This window comes from Glycine soja, chromosome 12, assembly GCF_004193775.1.
Source record: "Glycine soja cultivar W05 chromosome 12, ASM419377v2, whole genome shotgun sequence".
In the NCBI taxonomy this organism is placed as follows: Eukaryota; Viridiplantae; Streptophyta; class Magnoliopsida; order Fabales; family Fabaceae; genus Glycine; species Glycine soja.
Window position 1 is genome coordinate 12,710,615 of NC_041013.1, and position 27,178 is coordinate 12,737,792.

General features: G+C 32.1%; 3 protein-coding genes across 3 annotated transcripts; all 3 read right to left on the reverse strand.

The window, feature by feature from the left end:
* Positions 1 to 1,932: 1,932 nt before the first annotated feature.
* LOC114378075 (UDP-glycosyltransferase 79B30-like) lies at positions 1,933 to 4,338 on the reverse strand. The gene is made up of 2 exons (XM_028336591.1): positions 3,710 to 4,338; positions 1,933 to 3,110 (listed from the first exon to the last, which is right to left on the reverse strand). The coding sequence occupies exons 1-2, from the start codon at positions 4,210 to 4,212 to the stop codon at positions 2,228 to 2,230; spliced, it is 1,386 nt and encodes a 461-aa protein (XP_028192392.1). The 5' UTR covers positions 4,213 to 4,338; the 3' UTR covers positions 1,933 to 2,227.
* Positions 4,339 to 6,540: 2,202 nt separating this feature from the next.
* LOC114380189 (acyl-coenzyme A oxidase 3, peroxisomal-like) lies at positions 6,541 to 12,465 on the reverse strand. The gene is made up of 13 exons (XM_028339148.1): positions 11,873 to 12,465; positions 10,629 to 10,746; positions 10,417 to 10,524; positions 10,117 to 10,289; positions 9,929 to 10,028; positions 9,742 to 9,816; positions 9,495 to 9,625; positions 8,909 to 9,044; positions 8,711 to 8,830; positions 8,046 to 8,192; positions 7,860 to 7,964; positions 7,673 to 7,774; positions 6,541 to 7,068 (listed from the first exon to the last, which is right to left on the reverse strand). The coding sequence occupies exons 1-13, from the start codon at positions 12,337 to 12,339 to the stop codon at positions 6,823 to 6,825; spliced, it is 2,028 nt and encodes a 675-aa protein (XP_028194949.1). The 5' UTR covers positions 12,340 to 12,465; the 3' UTR covers positions 6,541 to 6,822.
* A 10,949-nt stretch (positions 12,466 to 23,414) lies between these two features.
* Positions 23,415 to 26,737, reverse strand: LOC114380587 (ras-related protein RABA1f). The gene is made up of 2 exons (XM_028339717.1): positions 26,217 to 26,737; positions 23,415 to 24,142 (listed from the first exon to the last, which is right to left on the reverse strand). Exons 1-2 carry the CDS (start codon positions 26,435 to 26,437, stop codon positions 23,710 to 23,712), a joined length of 654 nt encoding a protein of 217 aa, XP_028195518.1. The 5' UTR covers positions 26,438 to 26,737; the 3' UTR covers positions 23,415 to 23,709.
* Between the last annotated feature and the right edge of the window lie 441 nt (positions 26,738 to 27,178).

The window sequence follows — 27,178 nt, forward strand, 5'->3', positions numbered from 1 at the left end:
CCGGTAAAACTACGATCCCGAACTCCTTAACCATTTGATCATCGTGAAATTTAAACACCAGGTTTAAAACTCATTATCGCATATCCCCACCGTTGGGATTTGTGAAATAATATCTGTCGAGAGAGAAATTTCCCTCGCACTAAGATAATGAAATGAAGGCTCTAATCCATTTTCCTTTTCTCTAACGCTTGGAAACCTAGTAGTACAACCAGAGGAAAAGCTTGAGGAATCTTAAGAAATCACTAGAGACACCGCTATTATTGTCGTACTACACGTGAGCCCGCTTAGAGGTAAGAGATGAGTTTATCGCAATTAGGAATGAACATGTGTAGGGATCCTTAGAGGATCAAATTGGAGTTTATTTTGGAATGTTTACTTTATTGTAATTATTTATTTATGATTATAATTACGAGATTATTGTGTTTGATGGACCAATTGATGCCCTGATGCGAATTGGTTGATAAAATTGAGTGCTCTTGATGTTTTCGTGTTTTTGACCTATGATTTTGATTCCTTTGATTTAGATATGATTATGTGAAATTGTTTGAAGGACTTAATCATATGAACATAACATGTTGATATTATTACTGTGTGAAATATATATGATGCATGAGGCATGATAACATGTTGCCTTGGGATTATGGAAGTGTGATGAACTATGTGTAAGTGACAAGTTGAGTATGTATTAAAATTGTGAGATGACACATGTATTGAGATATTGTATGTATTGAGTTGTGAGTTATGAATTGTACAATCACACAATTGTAAGACTCTTTAAAGGCGGTGAGTTAATGCGTGACGAATATTGTGATGGGATCCACTGTGGGAACCCGATGAGTTTAATCGCTTTGAGGCGCAACGAGTTAAAATTATTTTGAGAACAATTGAGGAGTTGTGTGTTTTGTATAATTCATAGATAGAGTCTACGTGTTAAAATATTTTCTAGGTTGGACTTGAATCAAGAGGGAGAGGTCCTGATGAACTCTTTGGAGTGTAGGCCTTGAGGGTAAATACACTCGATTTGAATGTTCGTTCCTTCAAGCCTATGCTGATTCCATATAGTTAATTGGAGCGTTCTTGCAAAACAGAGTGACCCTGACTGATCTTTCTATGATTTCACCTAGTGAGAGTGACCTGACTTCTAGTGTGTGGTCCGTCTTGTCATGTACTTCTAGACGTTCGATGAGATTTTTCACTAACATGATATCACATTGCATATATGGTTGAGTCTTAGTGTATCTGTTACATAACGTTTGTGTAATGATCATTGCAACTTGTTACGTGATGGTGGGTAATGAATTGTGTGAGTGTGAGATGTTGTGTTGTACTTGAGATGTGTTGTTTTGAATAGATGATTAATGTGAAAGTGTGAAATATGATTTTGTGATTAAGTCATTGGGACAAATGATGCTACGCAATGAGTGGTAAAATGATGTGAATTGTACTAAGTTAAGATTGTTATACTTGTATTATATATATGAGTTTTCGTTTATCTCTACCTGTTTAAGAATATGATAACTCACTCGATGTGTGTTGTTTGTATTTGGATCCTGTGATAATCTTGAACCTTGTGTTTGTGAGAGCAGATGATTAGGTGAATTTTTTTAAGGAACTTTGTGCTGGAGGACGTCTGGACACAATGTTCTGATAGGATGTGACATTAGGGCATGAGTTTCTATTTTAATTGCATATGTTTCAAACATGTCACTTTACTTTATTTTATTCTCCTACTTAAGTTCTTTTATAAACTTGAACGACCTTATTTTGAGTAGGAAATATTTTCATACTCTTATTTGATAAGTTTTTAATTTGATGATTAACGTAAATGTAAACTTTTTATCCATGTGAACTCTTTTATGTTTATTGAATAAAATCTCTTTAATTAATTCCACATTTTCATGTATGATATTATATAAATATATATGTCGGGGTACAAGGTGTCACAATGATTAATAACACAAGATCAAAGTTCACTTGTTCATTGTTATTACTTGTTCAAACTACCATGACTTATCTACTTCAAAATTGAAGACTTCGACAGCTTTCTAAAACAAAACTCCACTCATTGAAACTTCTTTTCTTATGAAAAAAAGAACAAAAAAAAGGAAAATTTCACACATAAGAACTAGTTGAATGACCTACTAGGCTCCACTCCAGCTTTGAACAAATCAATCATCACCTCAAAACCATTGCCATTCATGTAAATTATCATCTATCAACCATTGCTCTACAAGTCTATTCCCTCAACAATCTCTTGAAGCCTCATACAGAAACTGTCAACATAAGAGGACTCCAAATCTTTGTTAAGCAGCAACTCTCTGATCCTAGCATGATTACCCCTCACCCTTTTGCTGGTTTCATTCTCACCATCCATCACAATGCTCACAGCTTTGCACACACTCTCTCTGGTGTACATTCCATCCTCATCACCCTTCTCCACTTCCACACCAACCTCCAAGTTGTTCCCCATCATCCTTGCATTAAGGATCTGGTCACCAACATTAGGCAACAGCACCAACTGACACTTGTTCACCAATGCCTCAGACAAGGACCCTGACCCACAGTGTGTGATGAAGCACCCCACAGAAGGGTGTGCCAGAATCAACTGCTGCAGAACCCACCCACCATACACAAACCCTCTCCCTTTCACCCTTTCTTCAAACCCCTCAGGCATTGCTGATTCCACTGTCTCAAACCCTAATGGGGCCTTCACTGCTGCCAAGAATGGCATGCCAGTTAGCTCAAGACCAAGCACCAGCTCTTGGAACTGGTTTGGCCCCAAAGTGCACTCACTTCCAAAGCAACAATAGACCACTGAGCCAGGCTCAAACCCTCCAAGCCATGTGGAAAATTTCTCCTCCAAATCTGAAGTTGGTGGGTCTAGAATAACTGGCCCGGTTGCTAGCACAGGCTTGTTGAACTGCTTTTCAATGTAATCAAGATATGGCCCTTCGATTTCTCTGCATGTTCTGTATGCCAACACATCGGCTTCATTCAATGCAATGAATTGGCGATCGTAGAAAAGAACATTGCTCCCAAACGTGTCCTTTCTTTTCGCAGCAAAGGCACGAGCCTCATGAGCATGGAGCTTGATTGATGAGTCAGGGTACCTATATATGATGCATAGACACGATATATGATTAGTCTAAAAATATATAGGATGCGATAAATATAAGATACATATATAGAAAATCATAAAATAGTATATAAATATGTGATAAACTATGATTTTTTAGTCCCTACTTGCAATAAATTTTGGGATTAGGTCCCATGATTTAATTGTGATGAATTAACAGTAGTTTTCATCCCTCCTCATGAACACTTTTGCAGTAAGGGGAGACGAATTGAAAATCACTTCTTATTTTAAGTTTAAGATCAAATGGATTAAAATTAAAATTCGGAGACTAAAATAAAGCTTCATCAAAAGAACAAAAACATAAAACATGTTTTTATCCAACATAATAAACATATAATTGCAAAGAAAGGCTAAATCACTATCATAAAAAACTATGTCCTATAATCTTCATTTCTGATTCATCAAAGGATAATATTTATATGTTTCATATGTAACTGCATTGAATTTTCATAAAAAAAAAATTAAAGGCTTGATACTTCACGTGTCATCCAAGAGTTTCAATATCAGATACATATTGGATATGAATATATTCATATGCAAAGTAAATTTAAGTATGGGTGCTTAGTAGTGTACCCTTCTGGGGGTTCCATGAGGTCACTTTCTATTAGGTTTGTTCCTTGGTGATATCTAGCCGGTGGGAGAGTGTAACCAACCATCACAGAACTAGCAGTGCAATAATGCACAGCCTTGATGCCTAAACTCTTTGCCAATGCTGGCATCCAATGTGTGAAGTCGTAGAAGACAAGATCAGGTTTGAGGCCACTGAGAAGGGTTTCTATGTCATCTTTAGTCAGATCCATGGCTGTCATGATCTGCGGCTGCAAAGGGTAAGTGACATCTGCGGTGGTTTGTGCATCTGGGGGAAGGCCTTCAACGTGTGGAACCGTGATGGTGACAAAGGTGATTGAATTTGGGTGCAGGTTGAATGCTTCTAACTTGGCTTGTGCTTTTGGTGGGGTGATGAAGGAGATTTTGTGGCCCCTTATCGCTAACTTGTTGCATAGGTGGAGGAATGCGGTTTGGTGACCCATGGCTAACCATGGATACATTGCTATGTGCAAAGGACGTGATTCCATGGCTTTGGAAACAAAAGTAAAATTGCAAATAGAGAAACTGAACCAAAAAAATTGCAAAGGAGATAAGCGAAAAGGGTAGGGTTTGCTTACAAGTTGGAGAGCAAACGAGAGTAACTGGGGTCCTTTGGCTCTTGTGGTGGTGGGTGCTTGTGTTTGATGGTGGAAACGATTTGATGAGGGCTACGTGGTGTAGAATTGTGGCTCGTAAACATAGGAGTGTGCACATCGTGATCTCGTGATTCTCATACAAATATATAAACACTTCGATCCTCATAATGAGATCTATAGATAGTTTAGTTTTTTTTTTTTATAATTAATAGTTTATGTGAGTTGATCTTCATTAAAATCAAGACAGATTACGTATTATTGACATCTTTATATCGGTAGTAAAAACTGAAGTCACGTTCATTTTAAAATATGAATTCATTTTTTATCACATGAATAAACTTTTTCGGTATAGTTTAATTTTATTACATAGTTAAAATTATTAGTTATAGCATTCAAGATTATGTAGTGTCAGCTAATTTTTACTAACATGCAATTACATTTTTAAATTTACTAAAAAAAGTTAACAACATCAGAGGGACAAAATATAAAATGAGAGCGTGAGATAATAATTTCACATTAATTCCAAATAACTCATTTGTTTCTATTTCTTTTAATAATATTATGGTTAAAAGCATATAGATAGTGCAACGTGCCTCTTAATGGGCGTATGATAATCATGTATACGTAAAGATATAATTGGTGATTTGACAGCGAAAGCAATAAGAAATCCTCATATAATATTAATTTTAGTGCTACGAGTAGCATGAAATATGACTGCTTAGTTAATGATTTAAAATTTTATCTCCCGTGGATTTCTTATTTACATGTGAGCTTGAAATTGAGCAAATAAGATATATTTAGGTGTCACTTTTTATATTTTTCTTAAGAGTTTAATTTTTATATACTATTAACATAAGTTTTACATTATCAATTAATCAAAAATTATAATTAATTTTAAAAATAAATATTAAAAAAATAAAAAAAAAATTATCATATATTACAAATTATAATTAAATAGCAGTATAAAAATATTTAAAAAATAATATATACATTATTTTCTTTCTCTATTTTTTAAGAGATATGATACATAAACACTAATTAATACCTCATCATTTTTGTGTCTATCTATCTTTTTTCGTCATAATGATGTAATAAATGATATACAAGATAATTAAACACAAAAAATATTAGTGTATAATAATATTATTTATTTTATACTTATACTGAAATTTATTAAAAAAATATTATTAACTTATATATTATTAAAATTTTATCTTTGTTATAGGTTATGACTTACTACCCCTGCCCTTAAATATAAAAAAATAAATTGACTCACCAACTAAGAATATTACTCCCTCGGATGTTAAATATAAGAATTTTTATTTTAAATATAAAAAAATATTAACTAATTTTATTTTATTTAATGTTATTATTCCTAAAATATCCTTCATTTAATTGAGATTTTAATTCCAATGACTCTTTTTGTCTATGCCAAATTCCACTAAAGGATAAATTAAAAAAACTTAATCTTTAATTGAAATTAATTGATACAATTAAACGTGATTAATTAATTTTCTTAGTTAGTATAAATCATTTTTTTATTCTTATGTTTGAGACAGGAAGAAATAGTTAATTATATTTAATAGCACAAATATCAATTAAAAATTAATTTTTATCCAACTTATCCTTCATTAAAATTTGATATTAGAAATAAAAAGAATCATTAGAATTTAGAACTAAATCCTTGATTAAATGATTTCATACTATCTAAAAATGTTAATTAATTATATTTAATCGTATTAATTACAATTAAAAATTATTTTTTTTGCCAATTTAGAACTTTGATTTAAAAAAAAAATCATTAGAACTAACACGTTAATTAAATGAATAACATTTTAAAAATAATAACATTAAATAAAATAAAGTTAAGTTAAAATTTTGACACCAAGAAAAACATTTTTTTCCTTTTTTTAAAAGCAAAACAAGAAAAATGGTTTTTTTTCTTCCTTATTCAGGGTACCAGAGGGAGTATGAGAGCAATTTCTTAATAACGTAGTATATATATATAACGGTTTTCTGTCCAAATAAAAATATATAATGGTTTTGTCTTCAATTAATCTCTGTTAGCATATTCTTAATTTGTCAAACAAAATAAATTGTTATTATAATAGATCGAACAAAACATACTGTACTAATAGATAATGGCATATAGCAAATTATGATTCAGCAAAATACAAAGTAAGATGTATTGATTAGATTTAAAGATCCAACCGCTATATGTACATATAAGGAAATTACTAAATGGTACAGAAATTTATTGATGAAACTCAATCTGAATGATCTGGCATTGATTTTTCGTCAAAGCCCAACTTTTATTTTGTTCTTAACTTATTATTCACCCTACAATATGTAACCACGTTATTTCGTGATTAGATTGGTACAAACTTATTTGCACTGTTCAGCAATATTCTACATAGTGTAACAAAAACATTATTCACATATGCTTACCACAAACACGCCAACCTCATATCTCAATCATATGCAGAAATTTGCATAAGCTTGCTAAAGTTGAGAAGACCAAGAATTTGAATCAACCCAATTATATGCGATAGGGCTCAAAAATGCATCAGGAATACCAAAGGAACTGACCAAGGCAAGTGCGTGTGGTCGAAGTTCAGCACAGAGTTTTGGCACTTCTTTCCTCACTGCAGAAGCATTCTCTGTTGACAAGTATCCATATCGAAGAAAGGCAGAATCTTCATCCACACATATCACAGCATACAACGATCTCAATAGACCCAAGACATTCTACAGAGGAGATAAATAAAAGCAAAGAAATCAATAAATGGATCTGCTTCACATTTTGACCCTACAAGGAGAGTGCTAACAACACTCTTTAACATGAGAAATTATTAAGTAGTCTGAAACTATTATAGTCCCCACTAACTAATATATTTACATAAAACAAAATTGAGTGTTATTAATTCTTTTCTTGTAAATTGAAAATTTTGGATAGAAGAGTATATATAGCAGGAGAAAATTGATAACAAGACTTTGACACACACTCTAACACATTCTTAAACTCACTCTTTATTAAAAACTCAAATTTATTGGAAATCACAATTGAGTGAGTCTCACTTGTTATTTAAAATGCTTGACTTATGATTTTGTAATTTGTAATAAATTTTAATAATAAAAATGTGTTAGAAAGAGTGTATAAGATAGCGTGTTCTTTTTTTTTTTTATAGGCAAATATTAGTTGTTAATTGTTAGTATTGTTAGCGGGAGAAATCGAACCATGATCTTTCCCTCCCTTCCTCCCTTCTCCTTTTACCACCAAACCAGCCATATAACTCCTAATAGTGTGTTTCTTCTATGTCAGGAATATTCAGCAAGCAATAATTTGATTTACCTTCAATGAACCAGCAGGTACAGTTGACTCAGCCTCCATGAATGTTTTTAATATTGCTCGTTCTGAGAAAGCTCTGCCCAATTCTTCTGCGAGCTGATAACTCTGGAAGACAAAAGAGTTTCAAACTGTAAGACAATGATAATAAGATGGAAGAAAAGAAGAAAAAAAAAACTGGTAGAATCCTCACTAGAATGAAGGCAGACTCTTTGCTTTCTCCACGAGATTGATATTCTGAGACCTCTTCAGCAAAACGTCTCAATAGGTCTCGCTCTCTTAGGTGGAACAGATCAATCTGAGTAAGTGAGAGGTAAGAAACAGATAGAAGCTTCTACATGGTGTCCCCAAATGTCCACAGGTATAATCAAATGATTACCTGAAATTCACTGTTCCTAATGTAGGAACTTGTTAGCTGAGATGGGATAACAGGCAAAGGTTTGTTCATGTGTTCTAATCCCAAACCGCTGAATGGTTTCTTTTTCTTCTGACTTGCTACATATTCTGCAAAGAGTGCCTTGCTAATCTGGAGTGAAATGAAGAACCCGTGAACACTGTATTGAATAAAATTGAGAAATTGATGCCTAAATTTGGCATGAATTATTTCAGGCTACGTAATTCTTCAAGTGAGCAAGTAAAAAATCATTAGCTAGAAAGTCTACATACAAAGGTTCTCCTAAATTAGAATTCAACAAATTGATAGTAACATGAAGTATTCATATTAAGGGCTACTGAAGCATTGAAGCTCAAAGCCCTAGCAAGTACAAATTAGCAAATGATTAGCTAATGCAAAGCTCATTTTAGTTTATGTAGAAGCTCATATCATTTTTTCTTTTTTTCTTCTCTTAGAAGTGCTTCTAAAGAAGCTTACCAAAACAGGCCCTAACACTACCTCTTAAAAGTCAAATGTAAATAAACTAACACAACTTGTTAGGATCCAATTAATGCTTTGCAATCAGCTCATCATGTCTCCTAGGTTTGAATTTAAAAATGTTGTGCTTAATTATTATTCAAATTTCATATATAACAGAATACTCATTTTACCTGCTGCATTAGAACATTGTTGTCCCCCTCAAATGTCGAATGCACATCAAATTCACCCATGAAATTGCCAACACGATTTTCAGATTTAACTCCTTGTCCTCCACAGGCTTCACGACATTCCTATTTCATGCATTAATAGAACCCTAGTGAGGTCAATGGCATATTATCTATCAAACCCAGTATAATAGTAATACTTACCTGGAGAGTGCGCATATTATTCCAAGTTAAAGTAGCCTTGTAAGCACTAGAAACAATATGAATTGCTTTGTTTGACTTAGGTGTTCTGTTGACATACATCATTTTCAGCTCATTTGCAGCAAAACTCATTGCATATCTGTAGAAAAAAGTAACAAAATGAACATAAAAAGGTACTATTTTGGTCCATTTATATCCACAAAATGGTTAAAGTAGGATAGTCACTTTTTATTAAATCACTCAATAGTTACTAAAAACTGACAACACATATGAGCCACATGTATGTGTATGTGTATGTGTCTCACTTCTCATGAGTGGATGATGCATGTTGCATCTAAATCAAATGCTCTATTCTGGAATACATATGGGACAATAGCCTCTGAATGTTTATGAAAAATAATTAATCCTCTAATATATTCTATTTTCAAAGATTCTTAACATTTTGGTGAGAAAAGCACAAGGCATTTAAAATTGAGGAATATAAACTAAAGTGGCAACATAAGCTTCATTTTCCCAAAAGAATTGAATCATTTCGATTTTGGAGGTCTCAGCAAATATATATCAAAATGCCTGTAATTAGAGGACTTACACCTTTGCAAGTAAAGGTAACAGACGCCGTTGATGACTAGGGTAATCAAGCAGTAAAACTTCAGGCCCGTTTGGTGTAATGGAGAATGCTCGCCTTGTCAATGCATATCTTATAGCAATGGCCAAGCTAATCTAAGAGCAAATAAATGACACGATAAGGTAAAATATCAAATTTGATACGAGTTAGTAAAATACACAGAAAAAACACAGACAAATGTGAAATCCACAAACAAGGATCGTCTCACTACCTTGGAGATGTAAACAGCACTAACAGCAATGGTAACACGACCAGAAGTCAAAGGGGCTAAGAATGCAGCAAACCTCTGGAGCAAGAATGACATACAACAAAAGATATGTGAACAAGCTTTCCAGTTGGAATAAAGAAGAGCACAAGTAGACCAAAGAGAATATCATCTCTCTGAAAAAGCAAATCACCTGATCTGCATTTTTTATTGCACTCAAATATTCACCACTTGGTGAAACATCAGCCACAGAATTCAACAAATTCTCTCTGGGTATCCTCACATTATCAAACCTGAAGACATGTGGCTAGAACTTGAGTTTACTTATCTAAAGGAAATTCATTTTTCAAGTGCAACTTGTTTGAAAAATGTATATATTACCAGATACGGCCATTATCAACTCCATTTAAACCAATTTTGTGACCACAATCAGCTATTCGGATGTTTGGACATATGTTTCCATCTGAATCCCTGATTTGGGCAATAAATGCATGCACCCCTTGATTGCTTCCATTTATATAGAGCTGTGAAAAGACTATAGTGTGCGTTGCATGCTGAATAAAAGAACAAGTTAATATAAGGTTAATATATACAAAGTTGGCGCAGTTGAAAAATGGAAGCACCCAATCTTATCATGTCTAGGATTTTAAACAATTAACAAGTGTACAAAAAAATCATTACATTTGCTGCACCACCAATCCAATACTTCTGACCCGATTCACATGGAGTATTGATGACAAATTCCCCGGTGTTTGAATCATAAGTAGTGACTGTTTCAATTCCTCGAACCTATGAAAATTAGTCTGGAAAGGATTATTAAAAGTGACAAGGCAAAAGCATAATAATTTACATGTAGACCTAATGACCCAACTTATTGGGCAACCTTCACATACATTACTTCCATGGCCTAACTCCGACATAGCAAAACAACCCTTGATATCATAGTTTTCAGTAGAATTCAACCACTTGTCATGATGGCGCTTGGTTCCCAGAAACTTTACTGCCCCACCCCTGAAATCCATTATTCATCAGAGAAAATAACAGTGAGTTAATCCAAGGTGGTATCATGAACAAATCCATCATTCTTTTCTTGATTTAAAAACAAGAAAAAGGCAATAGGAGAAATTAATTCTCCCAACAGCTTGCTTGCTTTAGAATTAGAGGGCACAGAATCACATTAAATTATGGGTCCTGGAAGTTTGTATAGCAAAGAGTGTGTTCCTTAAAAAGTCCAGGTACGTGTTAAAAATAAATGAAATTCTTCATTTCAAGAATTTACAAGCACAATTTAGGATTCAGCCTTCAGGACCCTCTCCTGAACAAAATACACACAACACATACAAAAACAAAGCTTGGTCTCAGTAATCCAAGAAGTCCATTAAATTTTCTTCGTCAAGTACATAATTGATTTAACCTTGGAACTCTCTGTAATTGAATACAACCCTCCAACAGGAACGTAAGGAAACTTGAAGAGTGAACTTCGTTAGACATGAAAACATGATCATAACCCTTCACAGTTGGTTTAAACCATAGAACCTGTATGTATAACTCAACCAAGGTATAACGATAGTAAAATATACCAATTTAAGGACTAAATTGCTGGATACTCAATAATGAGGAATTACTAACGAGTTACGACAGAGAGAAAGTAATACTTTAGAGACCAAATCGTTAGTCATGCCAACAATAATTTCTAATTAGTTACCCTCTATCTGACACTCTCTTTCTAAGATTCACCAAGATTTATTGGATATACTAGTGGATCTCATGCCTCATTTAATGATTTCATATCCTAATATAGATTTGAAATCCATCAAAATTAGTAATTTCCAACAAATTTCACTCAATCATACAGAATACATATAGAATGTTAAAAAATGTCAGCTAGCATTCCTCTATAAATAAAGTTCTTAACCTAACTTTCATCATCTATTAGGGTCCGTTCGGTAGGGTGGAAAGTGGAAAGAAAAAGAATGAAAGTAAAATGAGAGAAAAGTTTTAAATTAGAGTAGCGCCTAAAAGTGTGAGTACAACAATATTTTACTATTCATTTCTCTCTTGTTTTCCACAGTCTTTCTATGCAAACGAACTACACCTTAAAGAAAGAAGAAAAGACAAAAACAAAAATTTGACGAACCACAAGAAGAAGTGAACGCCAAGCTTAACCGCGAGAGAATGATCGTACATCCCAATGACCTCGTGCAGCGCGAGCTTCCTGAGCTCCTGTTCGGGGCCATTTCCCGTGAGCCAGCCTCGGAAGACCCCTTTGTCGAGGAGATAGGCGATGCGCTTCATGGTGGCCTGGCGCTGGTGCTCCATGGGCTGGTTGTAGTCGGGGCAGACGAAGAATCTTCCGGCGCGGTGGCGGGGATTGAAGAGGGGGCTCTGGAGGATAAGGGAGAAGAGCCAGTCGCGGTCCTCAAGGTTGTGGCAGTCCATCAGTTTTCGCATCTCGCGAGTGTCGAAGGAGATGGTGTTGGAGAGCTCCGGGGGGGAGTAGCTCAGGCAGGGGAGGGGGCGGAGAAGGGAGGGTGGGGGTGTGCGGCGGAGGAGGTGGTTGGTGAGGACCTCGGTGCGGCGGGAGACGCGGTCGTTGTCCGTCATGGCGGTGGAGTGTGGGAGATGGTGAGAAGGAAGGACGCGAAATGGAATGAAAAAGTAGTTTTTGGGATCTTGCTGGTCAGACAACTTTAAAAAATACTTTGTGAAAGATTAAGATTGCTACATCGTGCCATCGTCTAAAAAAAAGAAAATAAGATAGAGATGAGGATTGTTCAATATATGTTAAATATTCAAAAAAACTATTATTTATAATAATCATAATCAATTTAAATATGATTATTTTTCATAAAAAAATACATATAATCTAAATAAAAAAGAGTGATAATATATTATGAGAAAATAGATTATGTACCTACAACATAAATAATTTTGCAATATTATTATTCAATCATAATATTATATATATAATAAATTTATTAATTTTTATAATAATTATTTTAAAAATTTATATAAGATTATTTTATACTGTAAATATATGACTATTAGACTCATATATTACATAACAATGATAAACGAGTGTTACAAATATTTTTTTTAAATGAACATTTAAGTTCCTGTACGTGTACGTAAATGAGTGATAAATCAATCTTCGAGAAAATAAAAATTATAATTTAATTCTTAATTATCACACTTCTAGCACATTCAATGTTTAAATTAAAATTTTTGTTTTTTTAAACTAAATTATCACTTATTTATACAATAATTTTCTATGTAAATATTAATTATTTTTGGGAGTAATTAAGTGAAAAGAATAATATCATGAGTTCAAAAAAATTAGTAAAATTATTATAATATATGATAAATCTGTTATTTTTTATACGAATTATTTTAACAGTCATGTTTATCATACTTTTTATTAAAAAAATTTAATGAGTTACACATAATTAATGGAGAGACTAAAAGCCTCTAAGAAAACTAATATGTGTTATGTCAGCTCTTACAACATCAACATTCCAGAATCTTCTAGAGCAAGCCGGTCTAAGACCAAGAAGGATTGCCTTTAGTTTAGCGACGAGCACCGAACAACCTCCTAAATGAGCACCAACACCACAGATAAAAGCCTCATTATAGTCACGTATCACACCTGCACAAGAATATTTTTTATTAGTTAACACTTGATGATATATAATGTATATTTTTTTAGGTAGTTATTTTGGTGTGGTTTTAAATATGTATATTATGTATAATTTAATTATGGAACATTATCTGAAATTGAGAGGTAGTCACAAACTTAGGAAGATTAACATTTAAAATTAGGAAATTAGAGATTGAATTAAGAAGATTAGGGATAAAGTGATCTTTTAATAAAATATTAAATTAAAATTAAAATATATAAAATGCACTATAAAATTCTCAAGATTGATTTATAAAAAAAAATCAAATTTAATCGGCTAAAATGATTATGTAATTCACATGATATAACATGTGACTTATTTTAAAATTACACCCAAAAATAAATCACAGAAAAATAATAAATCACACCCAAAAATACTAATTAAAAATTTGTTGTTGAGTTATAATGAAATGTGTTTACAATATTAGTTTACAAAAATATAGTATGATTTGTTGATAGTATTTTTTTATTTTCTTTTTTAATCAATATTTTAAGAATAACATTTTCATTTAATGAAATTTATCTATAATTATATAAATTTTAATTAATAATTTATAATATATTTAATAAAATTCAAAAATTGGTTAATAAAACTCGTATATCTTATTTAGATTAGAGAAAAAGTGAGTTTTAGAAAAAAAAAGAAAAATCATTTTCTCTTTTGTCTTCTTTGTCACGTTTTCTTTTATATCTCTATTTTTTTCCACATCAGTTATTATATTGTTTCTTTCTGTATTTTCTTTTGAAAAATACTAACAATACACTATTTTAAATACATGTTTTTTTATTAATTAGAATTTTTCAAAAATCATAATTTTTATTAACCCTCTTTTAATCTTATTAGTTTTCATTAAATTTTAACTAAAATATATTAAAAATGTGTTATTAACATTTTTTTTCTCTTTATCTCTCGTCCTTCCCGTTGTATATTCCAATTTTACAGTATATTTGTTTTGATAGATTTTGAAGAAAAAAAAGTGAGTGAATGAATTTTATTTATTTGTATGAGAAAAGTGGAAGTGAGAGAAGATTAAAATGTTTTGTGGAATCCACCCACACACACAAAAAAAAATAAAAAATCATGAAGTGAAGATTATATGGAAAAAGTGGGAAAAAATCAGAGTCTATTAAAAAAATTAAAATGGCGTGTCTATTTTTATATTTGGATTATATATTTCATAAAGTCTATTAAAATATTTTGGATTATATAAATATGCTATTAGAGATCAAAATGTCATTACAAGATACATTCATTTTTCTTTTTCTTTTTTCTTTTTTCTTTTTTTGGTGAAATTTTTATTTTTCTTCTACTTCTTTTCTACTTTTTTGAATTTAAAAATACAAATTTATTAATTTTCCCTTCTCTTATACTTCTTTCTCATCAAAACCTTTCATCAACCAAACAAATCATTAAATGCACCAAATCACTACTAAGAATAGAGGGGCAAATTGCCGAATGGGTTTAGGTGTTGTCTTTAAGTATGAACATGAACTGTTATGTAACGTTATGGGTTAGGTGATGTTTGTTTGGGATAACGTGCATTGCCAAAAGATTAGAGATGATGGAAAGTGAAGGAATGGGATAGTTGTAGATGCCACATGCGATGAGAATGGGTAGAATTTGAGTAAGATGCTTTGCTAGCTGTTTGTATGTATTTTAGAAAAGTACTTATCTTTGTTTTTATATTCATGTGGATAGTGTAATATAGTATATTTTTCGTAACGTCTGATTAAGTGATATAATTAGATTAAAAGAATAATTAAATTTAATTTAAGTGTCGTAATTAACTAATTAATTAATTGTGAGAAGATAATTTGTGGTGTTCATATATAGGTATGTTTATGATGACTTATGTGAAAATTTTATTTTAAGTGTGAAATAGAAATTTTAGAGTGTTTAAACGGAGATGAATGAGTCTTGAATAATGAGAACATAACATGAAATCTTAAAAAGTGATGTAAATGTGAATAGAAAGGAGAAGAACAATCAAGTTTTATTTACCTAAAATTGAATAAAAACACAAAACACTCTCATTTCACTATCTTTTCCCTCATCAAGATAATCCACCATTAGAGAGTGTAAGATCTTGAAATCCTAGTATAAAAGACTTTGTTGTTGATCTTCTTTTTTGAATTTGGACTAACTTCATAGGTAAGAGACCCTCTTTTTTCCCTTCTTAACCTTCATTATGTTTTCCTCCATGGATACTTTTCAAAACTTCATAAAATTATTCTCTTTCAAGGTTTTGATGTGTTTTATGTTGGCTTTTGGTGTTTGGGTGGTGTGGATGATATAGAACTTGTTAGACCCTAATTCTGTCCAGGCAAGTTTTAAAAGAATTAAAAAAAATACAAAAAATATATAAATCAAAAAAATCAAAAAAATTTAAAAAAACGAAAAACAAGATTAAAAAAAGTAAAATGAAAAAGTATTAAAAAAGAAGAAAGAAAATATAAAAAAGGAAAGCAAGAGCATAAAAAGAAAATAAAGGAAAAAGAAAAAAAAGGGAAAGAAAGAAGACAAAAAAAAAGAAAATAAAGAAAAAGGGCAATAAAAAAAGGAAAGAAAGCAAAAAAATAATAAAAAGACAACAAAAATGAAATAAAAATAGCTATTAACAACACCTTTTCACATATATTTTCATTTTGGGTCTGACCCATTTTTTTCAAAAAAATAATTGTACATAAAATAAATACCTCTAGTCACACCTCCATTTGCATGCACACCCTTAGGCATAGTCCAAATGAAGTAAAAATTGCTATTCATACTACCCTTTTTCCGATTTGGCTCTATAAATCTTTTTTATATTTATCATTATCTAATTAGTTTGTAGTGTATTGTAAATATTCCATCACTTATTTATTTTCCCCATATTTTAACCTTGTACCCTTAATTACTAAGTGTATCCCATGCTTTTATTCTATCCTTGTCAATTCTCATTCGATTTATTAGTGCGTGTCTCGTCTATGGATTACTTAATGCTACGTCAATCATTTTGAAATTCTATGTTAGTACTCCTTGGTACATGGTTACATTTTGTGCACTCCATGTTGGGTCTCCGACTTGTTTGGCAATGTTTTAATAAACGTGTGGGAAATTTAGCGAATGTCACGTTGGGTCTCCAACTTACTTGACTTTGCAAAGTTTACCGTAAACCCAAAATCTTTTTCATAGTTCGTGCACTCCATGATGGGTCTCTGACTTGCTTGACTTGACAAAGTTTATCGTAAACCCGAAATCTTTTTCATAGTTCATGCACTCCATGCTGGGTCTCCGACTTGCTTGGTGGTGTTTTAATAAACATGGGGGTAAATTTAGTGAATGTCATGTTGGGTCTCCGACTTCTTGGTTTCGCAAAGTTTATCGCAAACCCAAAATCTTTTTTTTACATTTTGTGCACTCCATGTTGGGTCTCCGACTTGCTTAGTGGTGTTTCAATAATGTGTGAGTAAAGTTTCGTGAAAGTTATGTCAGGTCTCTGACTTGCTTGACTTTACAAAAGAGATTCTCCCTTTTATCCACAAACAAATAATAACTCAATTCTCCTTTTTTTCCACAAAATTTGCACATTACTTGAGATCGCTTCAAGGTCCAATGCCTTAAGCGATTCTCTCCGTTGTTTTCTTAAAATTCAACGTCGTTTCAAGGTCCAACGCTTTAATGACTCTTTGTCACGCAATTAAAACAAATCTTTCAAAAAATAAAAATAAAATCAACCAAACACACAAAATATTTTTTACCCAAAAAACTACATAAGTCTGGTTTCCTCATTGCACCTGAGGATACGTAGGAGCGAGGGCAAACCTCATGTCGACCTAAAAAAAATCCATTTTTTTCTAAAAAATAAAAATTCGCTTTCTTTTTCTAAAGGGAAAATATATAATTAAAATGTTACTTTATTTTTAGCACACTTGATTAAAGGTTGTCATCTTCATGACAGGTGCGTAGGATGCTAACACCTTCCCCGTACGTAAACGACTCCCGAATCCTTTTTCTCAAACCGTACCATTCCTTATCCTTTTTGGTTTTCCCAACCTTTTCCTTAAATAAATGTTAGTGGCGACTTTCCCAGATTTTCTTTTTGGACTACCTCCTTTTATCTTTTTATCGTCATCTTGTTGTAGCCCACGCTGCGACAGAACTGTTTTAGGAGTGAGGAAAAACTTGCATCTTGGACCAAAAGTCTCCTCATTTCCTTCCTCTGTTCATCTCAAAGCAGGTTCATTAAGTTTGATAGGTAAGACAAGCTTAAACATCTTTAATCTTATGTTTTACGTGTTGAATAGCTGTTTTTGGTCCCTTAAATGTGTTTTAATTTGATGTTCATGTTTGGAAACAAAAGAATTGAGTTGAAATTCAATTTGGAATCTATTAGACAAGATTTGACAACAAACAAGCAAACTTGCATACATGTCACGCTTAAGAACACCTAGGGTAACGCTTAAGTGTGACAAGGGAGTAGGCTATTGGAAGTTGGTGCTTAAGCGTACCCTGGGTGGCACTTAAGCACGAGCTAATAGGAAGGAAAGAGGATCACACTTAAGCAGAGGATAAGTCGTGCTTAGGCGTGACTACCTGTCAAGTTTTCTTTTGTGCATTTCATTTGAATTTCAATCTTAAATGCTTCTTGACATGGGTGTAAACCTTAAATGAAATAGATTGAGTTGATTTCTTGTTATTCTTATGTAGTTCACATTCATATGTTAAGATTTGTGTTTGATGATGGAAACTTGTGGTGTGGAAAGTATCAAGATATTTAGATGAACTATTTGAGAGTTCATGATTGGTGGGGATGATATGAATGGTGAATTGATGATGAATTGAACAAGTTGTAAATAATGAATTGATAATATGTTGAATGAGATATGTAAGATGAGTTAGTGATGGATTGAATTGTTGATTAAATGAATTATATTGATGATGAGATATTTATGTTCATTGATAATCTCTTGAGTTGTGTTGATTGACTTATTGATGATGATATGAACATCTTTTGATGATGTGAATGTGGTGATGTTTTAGAAAATGATGATAATTGATAGTAATCTTGCTTTGTAATGATCCATATGTGTTGGAAGGGTTAGCTATGGCCTTTGGGAAAATTTTTGTTGAAAAGAAAATGATATACTTGAGAGGGTGAGTTCAATGCTAGAACTTCGTCTCACTAAAGCGACCCGAGGGTTTCGCTTAGTGAGGTATCTCCCCAAGTACCACCCCTAGGTTTTGACTTCAAATGACTTGTCGAAGTGGTGAGAATTACTTTCCAAGAGGTTTAGTGACTTTTCAGTGTATATGGGATGAATTGTTGTTAGTGGTGAAACTTGGATACTTGAGACTGACCATGGTGGGTACGTATGTGTCTTACTTAAAACTCTCATGGTATCTAAGTGTAGTTGTTGTTGTGAGTATGCACGTAAGATGTAGGTGCTAGGAAAGCCTTCAACTTAGTGTTGGAGGTTATCGGTGGTGACTAACAGTAAAAGGGCCTATAGAATGGATGGGTAGACGAATCCCTAGATAGATTAAGGTCTTTGCAAGCCTTACTGAGGTAAGCCACTACCCATACTCATCTATTTTCGATAAAATCACACTTCCTTCGTAGGGTTATTTCAAGTCTCCCCGAATTGTCAAGGTGTGACTATGTTAAGGGATGTACTTGAGTTAATCGTTCAAAATGTAAAATCTCTATGGAGTCAAGTTTGTGTTTGGTATCGATGATTGATGGACTAATGATGATGTTGCTTGATGGATGGATCATGATGATGATGAATGATTGACCGATGAGGATGATGGAGTACGATGAATGAATCTTGATTTGATGATTAATGAATTGGTGATTGTTATGTGAATTCTAAGACTTCTATTTTATGTATGATTTCTACATATTATGTTCTATATGTATATGATGGTGCATGTTTATACTTTAACTGTTAAGTTGTATATTGTTTTAGTATGCTTGTTTTTGGTAAGCCTACCCTTAAGTTGTTATACATGTGGTTCATGTTTATGATGATCCCATATTCAACGTTTGTGGGGAGCAAATGGCTAGGAGGTTACCCTGTGTCTTTTGGAGACTTCATGGACATGTGTATTTGGACTTAAAGATGCGTTATTTTATTTCATTTTCTCTTTAAAGTTATGTGTAGTGTTGACTGACTCAGAAGTTATGTAGTGTATCATTATAATGTGGTTTATGTTTATATGCATGTACATGGAAAATTTGAGTTACTATGATATTGTATGTATATTATGTGATATTTCTTTTGTTGTTATGCATTTTAACCATTGGCCTTTGAGATGCAAAAAGTTCACAAAATACTTTCATAAATAAATTAATTGAAGAATTTTAAATATATTAAAATAAAATCTTTTGTTTTAATTAATTTCTTATTCCATGTAATGACAACATATTGTTACATGTTATATATCTATATACTCATATTCATCCTCGTTATTTGTACTTTATTTATATATAAAATCAATAAATTAATAAAAAATATTACAATTAAATTAAAAATTCACTCTTAAATCATCAAAACATAACATTAAAAACATTCAAATATAACCTTTTTAAGATACGTGTTCCCCATTTTATTTACATCTATTAGTGAATTTCAGCTTCATTTATACTTTGAGAAGACTTATACTAATTTTTTATGCACATGTGCTTATTTTATATACTATATTTTATATAAGTAGTTGTGTGTTATATACTAATATTTATGTACGTAACTAATTATCTATTAAAGAAACAAAAAGTTATGATGATTTATTTTCATGTACCCATATAATTTAAGTACATTCTGTCATCCTTATGTGATCATGTTACATGATATTTTATGTTTTTGGTTGTATGCGACATATCATAAAAGTTTAAATGTATTTTTAATTTTTATTTTTATTTTTTATTCTCTAATTAAAAATTATTCCTTTTAGTTCTCAAATTCACAAACTGTTATTTTTATAATAATATTTTATAAAATCGAGAGACCATAAAGAATCAATTTTTAATTAAGGGATCAAAACTAAATTACTTTAGATTTGAAAGAATAAAAATATATTTAAGTTATCATATACTTTAATTTATCACTACTATCAATTAAATATTTTTTTATTGTAATTAACTAAAAAATATACTTATATTTTTTGTCATTAATTCTATCAAGATTGTATTTTATATAAGATAAGAAAATATTGGTTTTTTTATCCGAGTAGTATAATTTGGTTTGAAGTTTATATAAGTAGTGTAAATTGAAAATTATTACTCTGGTTAGAGCTATTTGTATTTGGGATAAGAGATTGACGAGTTCCAAAAAATTGCAGTTCCACATTTCATATGTAACTTATTATTTTACTTTTTTAAGTAAAAGATATATACACATAGTACTACAACTTCGATTTATTTTTAAATTTTTTAAAAAAGAGACAAATTAAATACATAAATTACGACTTTGTCTAATTTATTACTTAATTGTAAATAAAAATCATATGTATAAAATGACACTTTGGTTTTTTTTTTCTTCTTCTAATGTAACAAGTCGTACTTATCAAATACAACTTTGCCTGATTTTTTTAGCTGAGTGAATACATTGCCTGATTTTGTAATGGTAAATAGAAGTTATATACACAGAGTACAACTTTGATAAAGGAGGAATTACATAAGTGGTTGATTCAAGTTAGACAACTCCATAATTTAGTTTTATATGATGTAAATTAAGAAGCAATGCATGTTTTTGAGAGACTGGACCCTCTCTAGCATCTTCAGCAACATTTCTCTCCCTCCAAAATCATGATTACAAATTTAATGGTTTAGAAGCTGACCGGACATTGGCTTATAGGGAATACAGCTAGAGGATCCAAGCTGGTAATTTGAATACCTAACTGGTTATGAACAAGGACAGAACTAGGCGCATCTCAACAGGGGTATCCCCCCTAAAAAAACAAAACCCCTTAGCATTCCCCCTTATTTTTATTATTGCTATATAATTTTTATTTCATTTTCTCTGATAGTACAATTTGGTTCTCCTTTCTTCAAGAAGAACTGTTTTTATAAACTTGTTGATTGTGAGGTCTTGGGAGCACTTGATTAGCTACTCCTGTATCCAGGGATACCCATAGAGAATAACCTCTTTCTTAAAACTGTTTGGGCCTTGAACACAAGAGGAGCCATCTAGTGGGTGAGGTTCTTCTAATGTATCTTCATTAAATTTTAATAGCACTAGGCACAAGCTTTAGAGTCTAACTCTCAATTTTGTAATATCTCTTAAATTTAAATAAAATTTTAATCCTTATAATTTTTTTTTCTTTATTGTTGTATTTGTTTGTGTATATTTTTTTTTTCATTTTAATCCTTGACATTAAAGTTTCATGTTATTAAAAAAACATAGGTTCATTAATAATGTCATTACTTAAGATAAAACTTTTTTTGTAATTAGAACTATTCCCTTCATCCCATTATAATTATCGATTATCCCACACAGACCAATAAAGCCTAATAAATAGATAAAAGATAATAACAATTTTACAAAATTAACCTTATTATTATCAATTCATTTTTAATTTTTGTTTTCCATATTATTGTTTTTATAAGGGATATAATTGGAAAAATGTAATTAATATTAGATTGAAAAGGTAAAATAATAATTATTTTAAAATAATTTTTTTCTTACACGACAATTATTACACAACAAAGGAAGTATATACCTAGAATTTAGCATTTCACATTTTAGGTATGATGAAAGCATAAATTGAATGAGGACTAACCAATATCTTTCGAACGTTGGTTAATGAAAAAAAAAAAAACAAAATAATTAGAAAAATGAGAAATTATTGTATAAAAAATTTAAAAGTCATTTAACATTTAAAATAAATTATTTGTAATTGTTTCTTGTTTGTCTTGGTTACAGCTTGTAGCTTAGACATATTGGTGCTATTTCCAAAAAACAAAACAACTTAAAATAAATCTGTTATTGAGATTGTTTCATGGTCCACCATTTTGCTGGGAGACTTCATATTCAATGAACTCATTGTGGAACTGGATTCTTGGTTGCTGGCACTCTGATGAGAAAAAGTTACAGACCTTACCATTTGCACTTATCTCTAGTTAAGAACTTTGATTCAAATTGCAGCTCACCTTGCTCTTCGCACCCCCCCCCCATTTGTCTTTTTCTTTTATAAAAAAATTGACAAAAAACTTTTTTCTGGAAATTAATCTTTGGAACGTACTATTGAAAAATTGTGATACATTATAGAAACCTGTTTTGGTGAGATATGTGAAAATCAGAAGAGAAAAAAAGGGTACTCAGCAGAGACACAGGGAAGCCGATGATGGTAGAGAGAAGCTGAAGGACTACAAAAGTGAGAGAAAAGAGAAAGGCAGACTGGGCAAATGGCTCACGGGAAAGGGTTCTAGCAGGAGTGTAGTTGATTGAATGTGAGAGGAAAGAGGTATTTTTGGAATATATAAAAAAACTGAGAAAAGGGGTGTGAAGAACTAAAAAAGGAGATACAAAAAGAAAGGTCTATTCAACAATTTCTACCGAGTGATGGGAATGTTGTGGTGACCCATTCCGTTAGAGAATGAAACAAATGCTGCTGATCACCTAGTTTGGTCATTCTATCTTGTGATTGTGTGGTTCTAGAATTCCCATTGATGTAATAGTTTTTGTTTCTTCCCTTTTGCTGAGGCTAGCTTAGATATTAATAAATTAACAAAAAGAAAAGGGCAATGGTCAAGGACTAGTGTTATAGCTGAAAAATTGAAGTGCTTCAAGCTGTGTAAATTTTTGCATTCCTTTCCCTGTGTGCTGAGCACTGTAATTGTGCAAGTATTGCAATTGCAATGAGCTTCCATACCAACAAGCTGAACATTAATTTTATTTTTTTATCAAGTTAATGGTTCATTATATGCCAAAAACTCTTTCAGGATTGAATAATACTTCCTCCCTACCTATCAAAGAATTTTTCTTGCTCCAGTGGAATGGAAAATTTGAGGAAGAATGATGAGATTGTAACTTCTGATCAATCTAAGAACCAAATATCACTTTCACTCAATACAAACAGTATATTTTGTATATTTAAGAACAACAAGACATCATTCCTATGACCAAACACTTACATGAAAAGAAAAGAAAAAGAAAAAGAGAAAACAATAAACTTGCCAAGATATGTGGGAAAAACTACATAAAAAGAGAAGTGTAGGTATTAAAAGATTTCACTTGGACTCCAAAATGTTGAGAATTGGTTGAATCATGCACATATAGATATTATTCTATTCTGCTGCAAAAGGCTTGTGAAACTAAGCAGAGCAGCATCCAGACTTTTTAACAGCTGAGACATCATCCCTACTGCCAACATTGATGGTCTGCCCCTTGGGCAAGGCTGCAGGGTCATCCCCAATCTCAAGAGTCTTCCTACTAACAACGCGGTATATCTGAGTGAGCACTTCGGTGAAGGCATTATCGACATTCAAGGACTCAAGAGCAGATGTTTCCATGAAAAACGTATTTTCTCTCTCGGCAAATGCCTTGGCATCGTCTGTGGAGACAGCACGCAAGTGACGAAGATCCGCCTTGTTCCCCACAAGCATGATTACAATGTTGGCATCTGTGTGATCACGAAGCTCCTTTAACCATCTCTCCACGTTTTCAAAAGTCACATGTCTGGTAACATCATACACAAGCAGTGCACCAACAGCCCCTCGATAATATGCACTTGTGATTGCGCGATATCTGTAGAAAATAACAAGAATGAGACTGATATATACAGCATTATGGAAAACATATAATGTATCTATTTATAATTAGCAAGTAATGGCCATGCCACAGACCAAAAACCATTGCAAGTCTAGACTTCAAAGTAAAGCTAAGTTAAGAATAAGATCGTTGTTAAAGTGTTTTAAAAAAACATGAAATAGTTTTGCTTCAAGTTTTAGTTAGAGTAAATCCATGTTTTTCCTTCAAAGATACAATAGTCATCACTTCCGTTCTTGGAAGAATTTTGACATTTAAGTTTAATCCCTTCTGAATAAAGTGATATCAAAATCATCCACCTGTGTACAGACTGAGATTGCAGGATTAGATTGACGTCAGTTTCTATAGTTAATGAACTAAATTTATGTTAACTTTGTATGATTGAGGGACTAAATTGATATTAATTTCTATGATTAAGGACCTAAATTAATGTCAATGTTTTTGTAGGGACCACATTGATGTCACTTTTGTGACTGAAGAACTAAATTGGTATCTATTTTGTTTAGAGGACCAACGTGATGTTACTTTCTATCTTTGGGGGACTAAAATAGGTTTGTTTACTATATACTTCATACAGCTTGTGAGATAAGAAGGTTTGGTGATTGTTGCTATATTTGATACAAGCCCAAACTAGCTTTTTTCCACTATTATTGTGTTGCACTATTCTGTGCATGTGTATAGTATACTATTCTCGTTGGCAAAAGAAACCTAACCAAAGCATCACATTAAATCACGCTCCCAAATAGAAATAAACATCCTTGTCCTACAGTAACACTTCACACAGCTACCATTCCACTCAATTAAATATTCATCATAAATTTGAAACAATCATATTTTAGATTTAACTAGTCACCGACTCAAATATCAGCATCATTCCATTTCAAAAAAGTGCCAAAAAGTGCCTGACATGAACAATATATTATGCAAGTCAGACTTGAGAAATCACATAGACCTGTCATTAGCATATTTCTAAAAGGACGCCATTAAAAAAAAATTGACTCTTCTGAAGTAAGCTAAGGTAAAGTCATTTCAATCACAAATGAGAAAATTGACGGTTAATATTCTAACACATACATGTTTTGTTATGCATGCATACGTAATAGTAACCTTTGATTTTCTTATTAAACAACTAATATTACTTACTTAACCTTCTGCAGTGAATTACTCACTTTAGAGGAGTCAGATCCAAGAAAGAAATGAAAATTTTGCAAAAAAAATCAATGGATCAGGAAGCAATAGACATTGGTTACACTCATCCATTATTTCACACAAACATATATATACTCTAAACTTTGGCCCACAGAACAATTATATCCCTCTCCCCAGCTTCCTTGGCTTGAAGCCACAACAAAGTGAAAACAAAACAGTCTTCAATCCATTTTATTACTTTTACAGATTAATCAATTTCGCAACATGCGTCCATAATTGCCATAAATAGCAACATTAACCGTACACTAATCAAACCCACCCCAGAAAAATGTGAACAGCATTCTCCATCCTACAGAAAAGCCCAATGCATAATTGCTTGTTTGCATTCTAAAAAAGCCAGAAATAAATAAATAAATAAACAAAGGACATTGTCCAATATTCCAGTATCCTGGTCACCAGATATCAAAATCCTACAAAACATCGGTCCACATAATATATCATTCCCAATCATCAAACAACCAACCATACCCCTACGTTTGCTAGGGTGGGAAGAAAATAAATAAGAGAAAAATTTAAAATATAAATTGAAGAACAAAAAATGTTACTAAAATTCAATTTCTCACTATTTTTCTTTCACTTTTCCTGCGTCTAACCAGAAGAAAAATTATCTTCATCACTATTTTCTTTCCCTCTTTTCATTCTCAATGTTCTTTCCTCCGGTTCAAATCCATAAAAGAGACTCTAAATAAAACAAGAATCAGAAACCAAAAAAGAGATTTGAGACGAAATGATTTTATTCAAGATGTTCGACAGATACTAAACATGGACATCATTGAAAATTCGAACCTTTTCGCTACACCCAGATGAAAAGAAGAGAGAGAGAGAGAGAGAAGGAAGTAAGGACCTTTCTTGGCCTGCCGTGTCCCAAATTTGAGCCTTGACGATCTTGTCATCGACGTGGATGCTGCGGGTGGCGAATTCGACGCCAATGGTGGATTTGGATTCCAAGCTGAATTCGTTCTTCGTGAAACGAGACAAGAGGTTCGATTTCCCAACGCCTGAGTCTCCGATCAACACCACCTTGAACAAGTAGTCGTAATCATCGTCCGCTCTGTACGCACCCATCGAAATCACACAAAAGATCCTAACTTTACGGTTTTTTCTCTTCAATTCTTTCTCGGGAATTCAATTGGGTCTGTCGTAGTGCCTATGAAGCTTGCAGATTGCTGCAGCATTGGAAATGAAGAAGAGAGAAAGAGAAAGAGGGTGTTGGTTTTGTTATTATGGAGGGAGAAGCATTCAGAGCTCGAATGATATGATATCAGATCAAAATGAAAAACAACAAACGCAACAAGCAAATGAAATGGTTAGCTCTTTTTACCGTTTTCACCCTCCTCCATCCACACACGTCTTGTGTGTTTTCTTTTTGGATTGAGAAAATGAAGGAAAAACCCTTCAAATTTGTTTGGGTGTAGATTTAACTGGTTGATATTTTAATATAACATTTAAATGATTTAGATGTAAATTTTAATTATCTTATTGATGATAATTACATATGTGAAAAAAAACTACAGTAAAGATTAATATTTCTTTATCTAGAGGAATCAAAGATAGATAATGTTTAAATGAGTTCATAAAAAATTACAAATATAAGTATTTTATTTTCTAACCTATTACATATTTATATTTTTTTATTCCTTTCATCTTATTATAATTATGGTCTTAGTTTATATTATATAAAATAATAAAATAATGATAATAAATAAATGAAAAAAATAATAATTTTATAAAATTAATCTAATCATCATTATAAATGGACATCAACTTAAATAAGTTGTCAATAACTTAATGAAAAATAAGATTAAC

Bases quoted from the DNA above. Each gene is read 5' to 3' on its own strand.
- LOC114378075 (XM_028336591.1), bottom strand. From the start codon at position 4,212: ATGGAATCACGTCCTTTGCACATAGCAATGTATCCATGGTTAGCCATG. The intron at 3,111-3,709 runs GTACACTACTAA...CATCATATATAG, and splicing joins CTCATGGAACCCCCAGAAGG to GTACCCTGACTCATCAATCA.
- LOC114380189 (XM_028339148.1), bottom strand. From the start codon at position 12,339: ATGACGGACAACGACCGCGTCTCCCGCCGCACCGAGGTCCTCACCAAC. The intron at 8,831-8,908 runs GTAAGTATTACT...TGCATGAAATAG, and splicing joins ATAATATGCGCACTCTCCAG to GAATGTCGTGAAGCCTGTGG. The intron at 7,069-7,672 runs GTAAATCAAATT...TCTCCTCTGTAG, and splicing joins TACCTGCTGGTTCATTGAAG to AATGTCTTGGGTCTATTGAG.
- LOC114380587 (XM_028339717.1), bottom strand. From the start codon at position 26,437: ATGGGTGCGTACAGAGCGGACGATGATTACGACTACTTGTTCAAGGTG. The intron at 24,143-26,216 runs GTCCTTACTTCC...TATTTTCTACAG, and splicing joins GACACGGCAGGCCAAGAAAG to ATATCGCGCAATCACAAGTG.